The sequence below is a fragment of the Sabethes cyaneus genome, chromosome 1, assembly GCF_943734655.1.
Source record: "Sabethes cyaneus chromosome 1, idSabCyanKW18_F2, whole genome shotgun sequence".
Classification (NCBI taxonomy): domain Eukaryota; kingdom Metazoa; phylum Arthropoda; class Insecta; order Diptera; family Culicidae; genus Sabethes; species Sabethes cyaneus.
Genome location: NC_071353.1, coordinates 28,695,851 through 28,711,637, shown reverse-complemented (window position 1 = coordinate 28,711,637; position 15,787 = coordinate 28,695,851). Strand labels below are relative to the sequence as shown.

The window sequence follows — 15,787 nt, the reverse complement described above, 5'->3', positions numbered from 1 at the left end:
AACAGTTAAGAGTCGACAGTCATAACCCAGCAGTCAAAAGTCAACAATCAACACTTAACAGTCAAATTAAAAATTCAGAAGCAAAACGCAACAGTTAACAGTCAATAGTCAACAGTCAACAGTCAGCAGTCAAAAATCAACAGTCAATAGTCAACAGTCAAAATTGTGAAGTGTGAAGTGTAGTGAAAAGTGTAAAGTGTTTAGTTTACAGTGTATAGTGTAAAGTGCGTATTGTAAAGTCCATTGTCGAAATTCGAAATTTGAAACTTGAAAGTGATTCAAAAGTTGCAAGCCTAAAACCAAAATTTATAGGTCGAAAGTTGACAGTTGGAAATCCGAGTTCCCAAGTCGAAAGTCGAAAGACGAGAGATAAAAACTTAACGTCAAATGATAAAAGATGAAACACGAATTTCTAAAGTCCAAAGTCGATGTTTGCAAGTAGAAAATGGAAAATGGACATCTGAAGGTCGTAACTCGAAAGGTCAAAAATTGAAATTCGAAAGTGATCCCAGTTAGTGGTTAGCATTCACGCCTTTCACAACGAGAAGGCCCGAGTTAAAATCCTATCCCCACAGAAGTCACGAATGATCAAAGTTATTAAAGCGACTGTAATCAAAAAAAAATTGAAACCAGAATGCTTATAGTTTAACATCTAAAATCTAAAATGAAAAATCCAAAGTGAAAGGACGGAAGTCACACATCGTAAGATCGGTAGTCAAAAATCAACAATTGGGAACCAGAAAGCAAAGTGCCGACAAATTTGAAACCGGTGAAAGAAAAGATCGAGAAGTCATAAAATCGGAAGTATAAAATTGTAAGACGAATGCTCGAAAGCCCGAAAGCTAAGAGTCAGTAGTGCAATGTCAAACGTAGAGTGAAAAGAAGAAAACTGAACATCGATAATTGAAAGTGGAAATTCAAAATCGAATCTCAAAGCTGAAAAATAAATGAAAGTAGAATGATCGATAGGTCGAAAATTCGAAAGGTCCCAAGTCGAAATTCGAGAATCAGAAGACGAGAAAAAAAAATCAGAATAAGTCAGTTTAAAATTAAGAGTTGGAATTTTCTACAATTTAGGCGAAAATACTTTTTTGCTGTGCTAATCTAGCTCGCAGAAGCCCAGAGGCTCATGGCGACGCAGCTTAGCCAACGACATCCGGGCTGTAGACGAGAACCTGTCCTGGCGGCCATGGCGGCTAACCGTCAGCAGTGGAGATCTCTGATTTCATCCCTTTTGTTCTGCCGGACCGGTGGACATGGACCCAAAAGTAAGTAAGTAATCTAGCTCCACTGTAATGGAGATAATCGGAATATATGAACAAAACGCCTAAAACTATGTTACTGATTCTGGTCTTGACTGAATTCCGGCATAATTGTTTTGAGTCTTCGCTAAATGCGATTTTTACCACAATAATGGCGACCTGTTAGGTGTTTGGTTTTGGTTACAGATGAAATAATTCGCCCATGACTGTCGCAGTGGCATTTTTGAACTCAGTACCCTTCTGGCATACAAAAAAGGCGCTAGTAGTAGTAGATAATATCGAGGTGATTTTGACTAGAGCATGAACTGCTATTAAAATTACTGTTAACTAGATTTGTTGAAATTTTTTTTTCTTTAGCACACAATTCGTCTAACTGATGCTCAAACTAAGTATTGCTCCAAGAAATCCATAGATTCCTAGTTCTAACACTAATAATTGTACTTATATTCATAGTCCTACGTCAAACTTGCGCGCGTATTCCTAGGAACTTCATCACAGTGACTTCTCATAATTTAACAAACTTCTACTGTGTCCAATTTGTCTCTGGTAGACTTAGTTTTTATTGAATCCGTATTTCAGAGGTTAAAATTTTGACTCTTGAGAGGCAACCTTATCAGAAATCATATAAGATATACAACGTGTAGTAAAAATACAACATATCATTTGAATTGCACCGGCATTTTTCGCAAATAAACCGTTATTTTATAATCTTTTTTAACAGCACATGAAACAAACTTGATGAAGATCCATCAGTTAGAATTTGAATTTCGTTATCGAAGTGCAAAAGAACACTTCTGAGCAAGCGACCAATAAAATAACAAGCAAAAAAAAAAAGTTCATACACAACCGAAACTTCTACCCAACTTCCTACGCCAGTGAACCACGCTAACGAAACGCAGCCGCTCCACGGTCAGCAGGCCCAAGCGATTTGCCCGCTTCCCTCGGTTAACCCAACCGTCCAACCGGGTAGCCAAAATCGGTCGGTACCGTGCCTTGTTAATAAACTTAAAATCTTTATTCGCCGAGTTTATTCTTTCGCTGACACGTGGACGGCCTACGGCGGAGTTTTCACGTGCTCCCGCTGCCTCACGTTTTTCCAACTTCGTAAACTGTGGTCTCCGGTTCACTTCGGAGGCGTAGGCTTTTTGCCAGCTCATATTTAGGGGAACTTAAAAAAACTCAAACGGCAGAGTGAAATTATGACTATGGGAATGCGGGAAAACGGTGGATGGAAGGAACGAAAACGAAAATACGTCCGGTCGATGGATTAATGAAGCTGGGTGGGATGGCAATGAAATGAAATACAGCCGCCACCGGTGAAGGTTGCAGCCGGAAACTTTTCCCGGCTCACTTTTACAGTTGCTCGAAATCCTGTACTACCTTCGGTTCCCATCAACCGGATGGATTTGAGGAAACCGAGGGCTAAACAACGAAACAAAAAACCGCACACGAGACCCGTAGCTACTTATCGGAATGGTAGCACAACGTGTACCTAAGCGCTTTCTCTTGACCATGGAAAAGAAAAAGCCAATACCCGGTGCACTGAAATTTCAAGCAGCAGGAAGCTCATATTTATTTCCGTAAGGGAAAACCTGCACTCTACAAATATGTACTCGACTGAAGTGGAAATGGCATTACGCTACGGTTATTCGTACAAGCGAGAACACTTACCAACGCAGGGATTATGGTTTACAACGCTAAATATTTTATCACATCTGCGCTTCATGTGGTTGTTCGGACAGATACAGCCAAACATCGGCGATAATCGGAGATTAGTCCATGCTTCGTAGCACAATTCCCTGTTGAGGTGGTCCAGAATTCCATCGTCGTCATCGTCGCCGTCGCCGTCGTCGTCACCGTCGTTCGCAGGATGCGTTTCGGTCGAGCAGCGCGGGGTGTGCCATGAAAGGAAGAAACAATAAGACGAAATTCTGTGAGTGCTTTTTCGCTGCCGCCGCCGGTGCGGTGGGTGGATGGTATTGCGGGTGCTGGTGCTAGTAGCATAATCCTAAGGGGACATTTTTGCTTCCGATCGTCTGTCCGCTCAAGAGTTCACATTCGGGTTTTTTTTTGCTTTGCTTCGATTGGTTTTACGATGTTTTGTTAGCGCTTTCTGTTCGCTCCCGATTGGCTCCGGTGGTCAACGCGGTGTGGGGCTCGTCGGGCGGTGGTGGCTGCAGGAGGTATCAGACTGTATCGATCCGTTTTCCGAACGGTCTGGAGATAAACCTTTTAAAATCATTGTAATTTGAAACTTATGTGATACTAAATAGAGGATTAAATTAATGCTGCTCGGCGTTAGCGTACTATTAGCAGCACAATTTTGGCACTTCTAGTTGCAGCAACTAATTGATAACTGGAATTAGTCATATATCGGCTGCTACAACTGTTTTGTAACAGCTCGTTAGAATATTTCAAGAAAAAAAGGGGTTTCCCCACAGTTCAGCATAGTCACCGAAGAGGGCTCGATTGTCAAGAACCTCCTGAATTTTGGGATTGTTCGATTTATCAATTTCAATCGTTAGCCAGTGAAAATACTGAATCCGAAGCAATTGCGTTTTGTATTACTTGGAAAGGGTATTATAATGCACAACATCAAATTGTACAGAACGAAGGCAAGACGGACTAGAATGTTAATTATTTTCAGCTGAATAAACATTTTTTGCTGGTTGGTTGGCTTAATATAATGAATCATTACAAAACACCTGTATCATAAAGCAAGTTTCGCATTCGTCTTCTTAGAGACAGCGAAATATTTTTCATCAAAGCTGCTTTAAGATAGCGCCTCGTTTACTTCATTTACTTACTCTACTATAGCTTTATCGTTCTACCGCAACATCGTAGGCAAACCGCACACCAGACCAGTAATTTATTACCGCTTCCCGCGACGATCGAGCTCTCATTAAAGGATTAAATTCAAAATCGATAATAATTAGGGATTATTTCAGCCAAACTGCACAGTTCGGCTTTCATCTTCGCCTGTGCCACGTGTCGAAATTCCGCCGGAGCTGTTCACGGTCTGATTGGCGTCACATTGCTGGCTCAAGGTGATAAACGATAAGCAGCGTGGTTCAGTGATGCGTGCTTTTGCCTACCGGAGCGAGCTATCAGCTTGTGTCGGCTTCGAATGTATATACTTAGCACTGGCAACGGTAGCACCCACGAAAAGGAAAATAATTTACGCAGAAAACCGTTATTGATCCATCCACGGTTTTACGCGGCACGCGCTGTTTAAGGGTCTCCGGCCGGGGAAAGAACGCAGCACGAACAAGCAAATTGAACCAGGTGAGTGTGAAGCGCCAGGTGCTAGCTCCAAACCCGATAACGGCTTTAGTCTTTTCCGCAATACCAGTAATTATAACCGTCAAGATGCCTCTGCTTGCGGAGCAAGCTGTTAGATATTTTATAATTAAAATTTAATCGATTTTTCAAAGCTAGACGGAGAACAAATTCGAAGAAACCGTAGACTCCGTCCAAAGATTAGAAATTCTGGTTGCTGAAAATCCCAAGAATTCCGTGTTTGCAGCGGTTTTTTGTTCCAAACAAAAACAACAATCGATGCAGCATTTCCTGCCCAGCGCCTACCGGAGATCGACGAGCCCCCACCGTGAGCCAACCATAATTCACCAGAATCATCCTGCCCGGGGAAACAGACACTACACGTCACGTGATACTCAGCTCAGCTGGGTTCATTTGTGTTTCCGTACCTATCCTCCATGCGGCACTTGTTTTCCCGCACCTTACAGTGCGTCTTAAAGTCCTCGAATAGTTTGATGCACTTTCGCTCCTGCTGGCAGACGGACAGCGCGTGATTGCACGTGGGCAGAGCATCCACCGGGTATGGGTCTTTCTCTGAAAGGAAGAAAATAGAAAAAAAGTACACACGTTAGAAGCTGTCCATGCCGTTTGCTGTTTGAAGTTTCATGTTTATTGCTCGGTAAAGAATATCGAACCTAGCGCTCAAGAGCAGCCGGTTCGGGTCAGCAGCAGATTCCGTACATCTTATCTGCATATATCTATTTAAGCTGGCTGAATAGCACTAGTTCCGATCGCTCTATGACAACTTTGAGTACACTTTAGTTGCAGTTGCACGGGAAAAACTGCTCTCCAGTCTATGCAAGTTTTTCTACGGTTCAACTTATGCCGCTGCTCGATGCAACGGAAAGAACAATGCAGAACCAATCGAACGGCGCTGTTCTACGTAGGAAAATCTCCTTGTTCGAATGTATGCGCAATATCTGCATAAAAAACCGAACTGAGATTTGTATAACTTTTTTACCGTGACCGATCGCTGCAGAGGCCAAATCGTCGTCGTTGGCGTTGGGAGTGCTCAAGCCATATGGTCGGCACCAGTCAGTGCTGTAGTTTGGTTAATCAAATTAACTCGAAATGATATTTAAGCCGTACTCAAACAATCAAGGACCGTTAAAGTTGATATTGAATGAAATAAGATAGAGTGTTAAGATAGAGCATGACCATGATCATGAAAGACCACACAGTCGTAGATGTACCTCCGTGATTGATCTGAGCACATGAAGTTGCACAGAGAAGCTACCTATTCGAAAAATCAATAACGGCATCAGCCATGTCCTTGTAGTCGTTAGAGAAGGAAAGGATTGTTAGTAAGATTCAGAACATTCGCACACTAGAAGACAATTTGACATCGTGCAACATTTTGTGTATTTAGCCCCAGCTAAAAACAAACGAGAATACGATTCTGCCTTGAGGCATACGTACAAACGTGAGGGTAGGTGCTCGGCCCCATGAGACATACTCGTCTTGTGTATAGTGTATAGTGTCGCATCAACGACGTTAAGTCCTTTGCGCTAGTTTTACTTCTCTACCTTGTAAATCTCCATACATTTTATCCAGGATTTCTCAACTTACTAAATACAGACGACACATGAATATACAAATCCTACTAGCACAGTTGTTAGAAACCAGTTATGGCAACTGATATCTGACTAGTTTCAGTTATAAATAAGTTACTGTAACAAGAAGTGCTAATACTGTGCTACGTGGGAACTACCCGCATAAATGAAAACAATTGCGTAAATGGTCATAATCATAACGCAATTATAACCTCTATACTCACCATAAGATCAAAGGTTACAATACATTCCAAACCCAAAGTTTTTCAACGGCGTTACCATTTATATTATGGTTCAACCATTATCATTACGTTCATTATATCCTACACTTCAAAAATATGTATGGAAAATCGCTGAATTTCGTAAGGTGAACATTCTTAACGACCCAACAGTTTAGATACGGTGCCCAACCATTTCACTAATGGTTTTAGATTGGAAGATAGATGATAATATTTATAGTTATAGTATGGTTCCAATTAATGCTGGTAGTTAGGCCATTACAAATATTTAAAAAAAATTGTTGTCTCTCCAGTGTTGGGCCCCCTGGGGGGAAGGGGGGGGGGGTTTAAAAACGTGAAAACCAAATCTATTCTTGTGTGCAATTTAAAATTCTATTCTTGTACGTTATTATTTTCTATGCAAAAATCTATGAAAAAAGACAAAAAACGAAAGAAAACTTTTTTGGCCGATTTTCGGAAACTTCACTCTTCGAATTCCCATTTCTATTTCGTTAGAAGCGTTAACTCAACTCGTACACTCATTTTTCGACTTTTTCAGGTTATAGAGCCCACAGACAATTGATTTTGAAAATTTGCGTGAAAATTTGCATGTAGAGGGTTTTGGGGTCAGGAAAGGTTTTAGTGATGGTTACAGACCCCTCCCCCCACTAAGAGGAGGGGCTCCCATACAAATGAATCACAAATTTCTGCATAACTCGATAACTAATCAAGCAAATAGAACAAAATTTGGCATGTGGGTGTTTTCAGTGACAAGAATTTATTCTATGGTAAATGGAGACCCCTCTTTATAAGGGGAATTATAACTCCTCTCCCCTTTAAGAGGGGGGGGCTTCCATACAAATTTCTTCATAACTCGAGAACTAATCAAGCAAATGGAACCAAATTTGGCATGTGAAGGTTTTCGAGGGCAAGAAAATTTTCTAAGGTGAATTAGGACCCCTCCCCACTTTAGGAAGAGGGGCTCCTATACAAATGAAAAACAAATTTCCTCATAACTCGTGAACTAAACAAGCAAATGGAACCAAATTTGACATGTAAGTGGTTTTGGAGGCAAGTTTTTTTCTATGGTGAATTGACCCCTCTCCTCTTTAGAAAGCGAGTTATGACCCATCTTCCCTTTAACCTTCCTAATGCATTAGAAAAAAGTTACATATTATGCATTAAGGGTCGAAAACGACCCAAGTTTGAAATTGCTCTCATTCATCCATTTTCAATCCGAATTTCGTTTTCTTTACCTCGTTTGAAAGCTATGGCCAAAAACTAGCACCCAAGGTATGTTGGGGAATATTTGTAGACTGATGGCCACTTCTGCGTCGGTTCCAGAACACTCACTACCAGGTCCCGGGGGACATTTTTATATTTTGAGATAATTCATTTTGCGGCACATCAAATCACATTGGCTTGACAAAATAAGATCAATGGAAGTGCAATGGGAACATTTTGGACCCAAGCGGCCATTTCCTCATTGGTTCTGGAACATCCGGTACCCGGTTTTTGAGGACAATTTTAAATTTTAGGATGATTTATCTTGCGACACGTCAAATTACATCAGCTTGATAACGTAAGACTATTGAAAGTATAATAAAGACATTTTGAAGGCAAATGGCTACATCAGCATTGGTCCCGGAACATCCGGTACCCGAGTTTTGGGGCCATTTTTGTATTTTAGGATAACCCATCTTGCGACACATCAAATCACATCGGCTTGATTAAATAAGACTGATGAAAATAAAATAAGGTCATTTAGAAGCCAAATGGCCATTTTACCATCGGTTCCGGAACATCCGGTTCCGCGGGATATTTTTGGATTATGAAATAATTCATCTTGCGGCACATCAAATCACAACGCCTTGATCAAATAAAACAGTTACAAGAGCTATGGGGACCATTTGAAGACAAATGGCCATTTCATCATCGGTTCCGGAACATCGGGTGCACGGTTTATGAGAACATTTTTGGATAGGATAATTCATCATGCGCCACATCAAATCACATTGGCTTGATGAAATAACACCAATGGAAGTACAATTGAAAAATTTTGGAGTCAAAATTACCATTTCACCATCGGTTCCGGGCTATCCGGTATCCGGGTTTTGGGGACATTTTTGGATTACAGGGTAATTCATCTGCCCCGAGTTACCCCGTTTTACGGTTCATTATAAATACCGGGTACCGGATTATATGCGACTGACGCCCCATTATACTTCCATTGTTGTTATTTTATCAACGCGATGTGATTTGAGGTGCCGCATGGTGAATTATCTCAAAATATAAACATGTTCCCCGGGACCTGGTAGTGGGTGTTCCGGAACCGACGCAGAAGTGGCCATCAGTCAACAAATATTCCCCAACATGCCTTGGGTGCTAGTTTTTGGCCATATCTTTCAAACGAGGTAAAGAAAACGAAATTCGGATTGAAAATGGATGAATGAGAGCAATTTCAAAACTTGGGTCGTTTTCGACCCTTAATGCATAATATGTAACTTTTTTTGCTGTGGCTCTTCTAGATGTCGCTGAAAGCTGAAACTCCCCCACAATGCTAATTTTCCAAAGTTAGGAAAAGTCAGAAAATTTCAAGTCTCTAGCTCGTACCGTTACTGAGCATAAAGCTTTGTAAGTATGCCGATGGGTCGAAAACGACCCCAATGCACTAGGAAGGTTAAGAGGGTGGGCCTCCCGAGCAGGGTTTTAGAGCAAATTGAAAACAAAATTTGATATCTTGATGTAACGGATTTTGAATACTCGGTGTGATTTCATTTGGTCGACTTAGCGGTTAAAATATCAAAATTGATTGCAAAAATTCCACGCCGTGAAATTAAATTGAATACTACTTTTGCTATCAAAAATATCAAACGGAATACTAATCTTGCTGTCACACAATGTTAATAGGGAAGCAGAATTAGTTATCATTTTACTATCATATCATCATCATTTTGCTATCATCATATAATTTGAACCAACCATTTTACTAGAAAAAAAATTAAGTGAAAATAGATTAATTTAAATATTGAAGGTTTATTTACATCATATATAGAATCTGCCAACACATTTTCTTTCAATAAAAATGAAAGCAAAATGATAGCAAAGTCTGATACATAAGTGCCATTTTGAGTTGGTAACAAAACATGTTTTCTAGTTGATATCAACAGCAGAATATGTAATAATTTTGATAAGCTTTTGTTGTCAATCCTTGCTCGGGCTTCCATACAAATGAAATGCAAATTTCCTCTTATCTCGAGAACTAAGCAAGCAATTGGAAGCAAATTTGGCATGTGGGAGGTTTAGATGGCAGAAATTTTTTCTATGGTGAATTACGACCCCTTGTCCTTTTAAGAGGGGGGGCTCCCATACAAATGAAATGCAAATTTCCTTATAAGGCCATTGCAAATCATATTAAAAGTTTTTGTCACCCCCCCCCCCCCCCCTTGAAAATTGGCTTGAAAAATCGGGGGGCAAAAAAATAATTTGTAGGATTTGAGTAAATTTTTTTTATAAAGCCAATTGTCTGTGGGCTCTACAGACTGAAAAACTCGAAAAATGAGTGTACGAGTTGAGTTAACGCTTCTAACACGAAATAGAAATGGAAGTTCAAACAGTGGAATTTCCGAAACTCGACCAAAAAAATTTTCTTTTGCTTTTGTCTTTTTGTTCGTAGATTTTTGCATGAAAAATAACAACGTATTTATTAAAAGCAAGAATAGATTTGGTTTTCACGTTTAAACTTTAAGTAAACATGTCTAAAATCCATATTTTGTTGCTCGATTAAAAAATTCTCTTTGTTTCTTTCGCCCCCCGCCTTCCGTGGCCCAACACCGGAGGGACAAAAGCTTTCCTAAATATTTGTAATGGCCTAATTTGAGTACTAATCAAGCCGATGGAACCAAATTTGACATGTGGGAGTTTTAGATGGCAGAATTTTTTTCTGTGGTGTATTACGACCCCTTCTCCTTTCAAGAGGGGGGCTCCCATACAAATGAAATACAAATTTCCTTATAATTTGAGTACTAATCAAGCCAATGGAACCAAATTTAGCATGTAGGAGATTTTTGAGTCTTGAACTTATTTTATGATAGAAACCTCTCACCCCTGTGGTAGGGGGATATGGACTCTCATACAAATAAAACAGAAATTTTTGCGAAACTCAAAAACTACTCGAATTCGAGAAATTCGAGACTCTTACATAAAACATTAATCAATAACCAGACCACAAAAACTATCTATATGTAGTAACACTAGATCATTCAGGACGAGACGGCCGCGAGTGTTGCCGGCGACCCGCCGTCAGAAGCGCCGCCCACTGTGGGGAGGCAACTCCCCGCAGAAATCACTACTGTCTAGGTTTATTTATTTTCCTAGGTCTATCTGGGTTTCCTGGAACGAGCGACAGCGAGTAAGGGGAGGATCGCGAAATGGTACTTTCCACAAAAAAGTTTTCCGTGAAATGGTACATTCCGCTTGAGGTTTTTCGCAAAATGATATTCGGCGAAATGTTGTACAATCATGGCGAATATTACTATACGCTTTCTGGCTATGCAATGAGGGGACAGGGGAGTTGTTTTCTACTTTACTGTGAGGAAAAATTGCAAATTTGTATATTAAACTACCCATTCCAGATAACTAAAAAGCCTTAACGTAAACAGCAAATCAGCGTACATACAATAACTGCACGTTATTGTATGTTAGCTTTTTGACTGCATAGGTGTTGTAAATTGGCATCCAAAATTGTATTCAAATTCTTCGTGTCGGTAATTAGCTGTAAATTAGCATTGTCAGCACTATAAGAAGGTTATCAGTAAAGTAGCTGTATATTTTGCCAAAATAGCATTTAGGTAGCATTTAAGGCGACTTAAATGCTTATTGGCCTATATTTAAATAGCATTGGTGATGCTTTTTGGATACCTGGGATGCTTTCATAGTTACGTAACTGCCAAAATGAATCATCTAAGGTTGAACTCCTCAGAAACTTGCAAAACTCGAGATTGTGACAAAGATCATCCGAGACTCATGATTTATGTACAACACAGGTTAATTTGTGGCAATATGAAGTTTGTCGGGTCAGCTTGGTACTCTTATAAAATGCAACCAACATACGCTAAGTATGAAAAACTAGTTTTCAAATTTAGAAAATGCTCTATAGCTCTGCGCTCGATGGTGTTAGAAATGTCATTTCTTTAGCAAAGTTGTTTGCCTTTATATTTTCTATAACTTTGCCGAAGAAACCATGTGTCTATCTACTAACACAAAAGAATGGACATCTATCGAGCCTTCAGCGAACGCGAAACACATAACACGTATGCTTTCCGTACTCTCATTTGGGTAGTTGGTGACAAGCGGAACCCATACAAATTTATAGTACTCGATTTAGGCTTTAAGATAAAGTGCTGATTTCATAAATCCGCTTGCCCCATTTTACCCCATGGGCTCGTGAAGCTATGGAAATTTAAAACTTGAATATGCGATAACTCAGCAAGTAAAGGTCCAAGAGATTTGCGGTCTTCTGCAAAAACGTGAATTTTGAGAGCTTCAATAATAGCCTAGAACATTATATTCTTGTAAAATGCAACTAACAACAGCTAAGTATGAAAACCCATTTTTTGAAGAAGTTTTAAAGAATATGCGCTTTAGCTCAACACTATTTCTTCAGCAAAGTTGCTTGTTTTCATACTTTGCCGAAGAAACTATGTCTATATTTCCTAATACAAAAACCCGATTTAATCCACCTAGTGGTGAAAGGAACCTTTGTTATACGGTCTTACTTGCTATTTGAGATAGAAACCGACACGTCTTCGGAGTATAATCCATCTATTGGTTAACGTTGCGTAGTGCGTTGGCTTACATAAAATTTTTGAAAATTGAATACGTTTACAAAATTTGAACAAAATATGACCACTTATAAATTTTGATAGATCCTTTTTTCATGAAATTGCTGAATAAGGATAAGTAAGTTGTTAATAATTTGAGTAAGTGCAAGTAAAAGTAGGTTGTAAGAGCAAATATTATTCTTTAACATATACATTGCGTAGTAAAGGTCTAGTTTATAGATTTTTGAACTATGCATAATTTCCTGTAATGCCTATTTGATTCACACCAATAAAGTTTTCTAGAATAAATTTCATCAATTTTTATTAACCTTCGGTTACTCACGCTGTTGTATTTTATATAACACGTGTAGGTTTTTGAACGCCATATTGTTATAAAGTTACAAATTGTTGTGTAACTAACGTATATTCTTCAATAAACTTGTTATGAGCAAAATGTCATAATTATTCAATGCATTAATATTTTAAATTGTTGGGAAAATTGATCAGCATAAACTGACATCACAGAAATGAAGCAATCAGCATATGAGGTGTACCGGAATTGGCCTGGAATTTTCTCTCGTTTCTTCATATGGAAAAATGGTGTCTGTATGCATCAAAACAATCAGCAATAATGTAAAATATTTAAAATGTATCCGTCTGTTGGTAGTCGAGTAATCCGGAGTCAAAATTAGGGTACTTTTTATAATCAAAGTTCTACAGTTCCTAAACAAGCAAACATAGAGGTATACTATATTCAGCAAAGTTGTGTATTTTTCCTATTTGTGCAACTTTGTAATACATGAAAAAGTCATACAACAATTACGAAAAGAGCTAAAATAAAAAACTGATTTCACTAATTCATGTACAATAAATAATATTTTTCTATCTTCGCTGAAGAGATAGGGGGTTACTGTCTTCAGCAAAATTTCTTGTAATAATATACTCTGAAACTTTGCAAAATACATCAATGTGTTATATTGAAACTGAAGAAAAATAATTTTTTTTTTCCACTTTTAGGGGGATTAATCAAAATTTAAATTGCACCAGACGATAGAACTTTCAATTTTAAGAAATTCTTCCAAAGGTTCCATAAACCTAAAACCAAGTTTTCCCAGTCAAAACTCTAGTGCGCATGTCTCTTTGGCTTTGGGCCATTGTGCGCGCGAATAACCCGTATTACAAAAGTTGGCGCGAGTGTTGGAGGGTTAATATCTTTTGATCGGCAAAACCGATTCTTCTGAAATTTTGCAGATATATTTGTAGCATTAAAATCTCTAATTTGATGCCAAAATAATTCAAACTAGATAAATCATGTTTGATGAAATCGTTATAACTTATTGTAAATTTTAATGTGTTGTATTCAATTGATCATAACTTTCAAATTAAACGTCCAATCAAAAAAACAAATCAATAGTGATCTATTAGGTTATGTTAGCTGTCAAATGAGACTAATAGCGTCTAAATCGGTTTAGTCATTTCTAAGAAACAGGCGATAATTATTACCTTGTCAAAACAGGGTTTTTAAGCATAACTTTTAAACTGATTGTTTGTTTTCAATAAAATTTATCCGAAAAATTTAGTGTTAATAAGAGCTTTCATTCGATACCAAGATCGTTGAAATCGGTCATTTGGGTCCGGAGAAAATCATGTCACGTAATTTTTACTTTTTTACTTATAACTTTTAAACGAAATGTAGGACCTTGAAACAATTCAATAGTGATATACTAGGCAATAATACCTTTCAAACAAAAGTAATAGCGAACAAATCGGTTCAGCCATCTCCGAGAAACAGGCGATAGAAAAGTTGCGCCCCGCACATACATACACACATACACACACACACACACACACACAGACATTGCTCAGTTCGTCGAACCCTGTCGATTGGTATATGTGGCTCGGCCCTCCGGGCCTCGGATCAATTTCGTGTTTTTCGACCAATTCCTAAACCTTTGTTATAGTATAACAAAGGTAAAAACCCGATTTAATCCACCTAGTGGTGAAAGGAACCTTTGTTATACTATCTTATGTCATTTGACATAGGCATTTTCAGTTGAAATATTATTTTTTATTTGTATTTGAATTTGTAATTTTCATAAAACTGACAGAGTCAAATTATATTCGCATCACTTTGAACTAAATTCTTATATAAACTGTTTCTTAGGCCCAGCCGTTCTCAAGTTTTTTTTCCACTTTGATCTTAGCCTTTAGGCCGAGAAGCGATATAAACTGTTATATAAACTGTTTCTTAGGCCCAGCCGTTCTCAAGTTATTAAGATGTGAAATCTCAAAATTATCTATTGGAGTCAACACATGCAAAGTATCCGATAACCGTGTAATCGACTTTCACGGATTTGAACCAAATTTTGTCAGATTGTTCATTTTAGATCAGAAAGCAAAAATCTTAAATTTGGTGCCGATTGATACCTCCATTAGTGGTACGATTAGTGGTAGTACCTTCTTTTTAAAAAAAGACCCGTTTTGTCAAACCTTTTTATTTTTTACTTACAGATAAACCTGGAAATCTCGACCAACATGTCAAAAGGTCTAATGTGCAAATGAGAGATTCTCTTTGCGTTTCTTCTCTTATGCTTATTACGGCGGCATAAATACATTTCAACCCAATTATTCTAAAGGATAAGCTTTCCAATAACACTAGTAACCGTTTCATGCAAAATAGATGCATTCAAGTGCATTTATGCCGCCGTAATAACCGTAAGAGACGAGTCGCAAAGAGAATCTTTCATTTGCACATTGGACCTTTTGGAATGCTGCTCGTCAAATATTAGGTTTAGAAAGAAACTATTTTCACATTCAAATTCCAATTCCAATCGAAAATAGTCGAGTAAAAACTGGCTGTTTTTAGCGTTTTGAGCTGGAAATGATCATAAAGAAATCGACATGTCTTCGGAATTTAATTCAACTGTTTGTTAACGCTGTGCTAGTTATCATCCATATGCATCCTAGCGATAAACAATTTTCAGAGTGTATTTTAACCTACTAAATTACTTAATAGAATATAGGAAAGCAATGAAAACATCGTGTACAGAATTTTTGAGCAGAACTGATTTTAAAGTGGCTGTTAGCTTCGGGGTACAATGCTAGCCTAACAAGCCAGTCATTGTATGTTCGAATCTCGACTGATCGGTGTCGCTACAGAGTTAATAGGATCTTTGCCCTAGCCCCGTAATTTTCCTGTACTCTAATAACCGGCTGCGAAGTCTGTCGATAAAGAAGGGTCAAGTTCTGAAGGACGTTTACACCCATGGCTTTGCTTTGCTTGATTTTAAAGTGGTTTCTTCAAACAAATCCTTAAATTTCGCAACCAGTAAGAGATAGATAGTTACTATATGCAGCAAAGTTGCTTATTTTAGTGTTCTAGAATTTTTGTGAAGACGCTATTTTTTTGGACGCATGTAAAAAACAAAAATTTGTGTCACCCTATTATGTGGATTCACAGTCACCCTAAAAGTGTAAGAAAATGTGCTATATTTTATTAATTAACTGCAAACATCCGTTGAAAAATTACACATTTTTACTATATTATTCTGTTTTAAAGGTTTAGTCCAATTAAAGGTTTGGTCATTAAGGTTTTCTTGAATAAATTTCATCAA

At 38.3% G+C, this 15,787-nt stretch overlaps 1 protein-coding gene across 1 annotated transcript in view; it reads right to left on the bottom strand.

Moving 5' to 3' along the window:
• Nucleotides 1-15,787, bottom strand: part of LOC128745501 (uncharacterized) — a 190,938-nt gene that overhangs the window by 86,982 nt on the left and 88,169 nt on the right. The window contains exons 4-5 of the mRNA XM_053842575.1: nt 4,970-5,114; nt 2,934-3,061 (exon numbers count right to left, since the gene is read on the bottom strand). Coding sequence (XP_053698550.1) covers nt 2,934-3,061; nt 4,970-5,114 — 273 coding nt within the window. The remainder of the gene's footprint in view (nt 1-2,933; nt 3,062-4,969; nt 5,115-15,787) is intronic.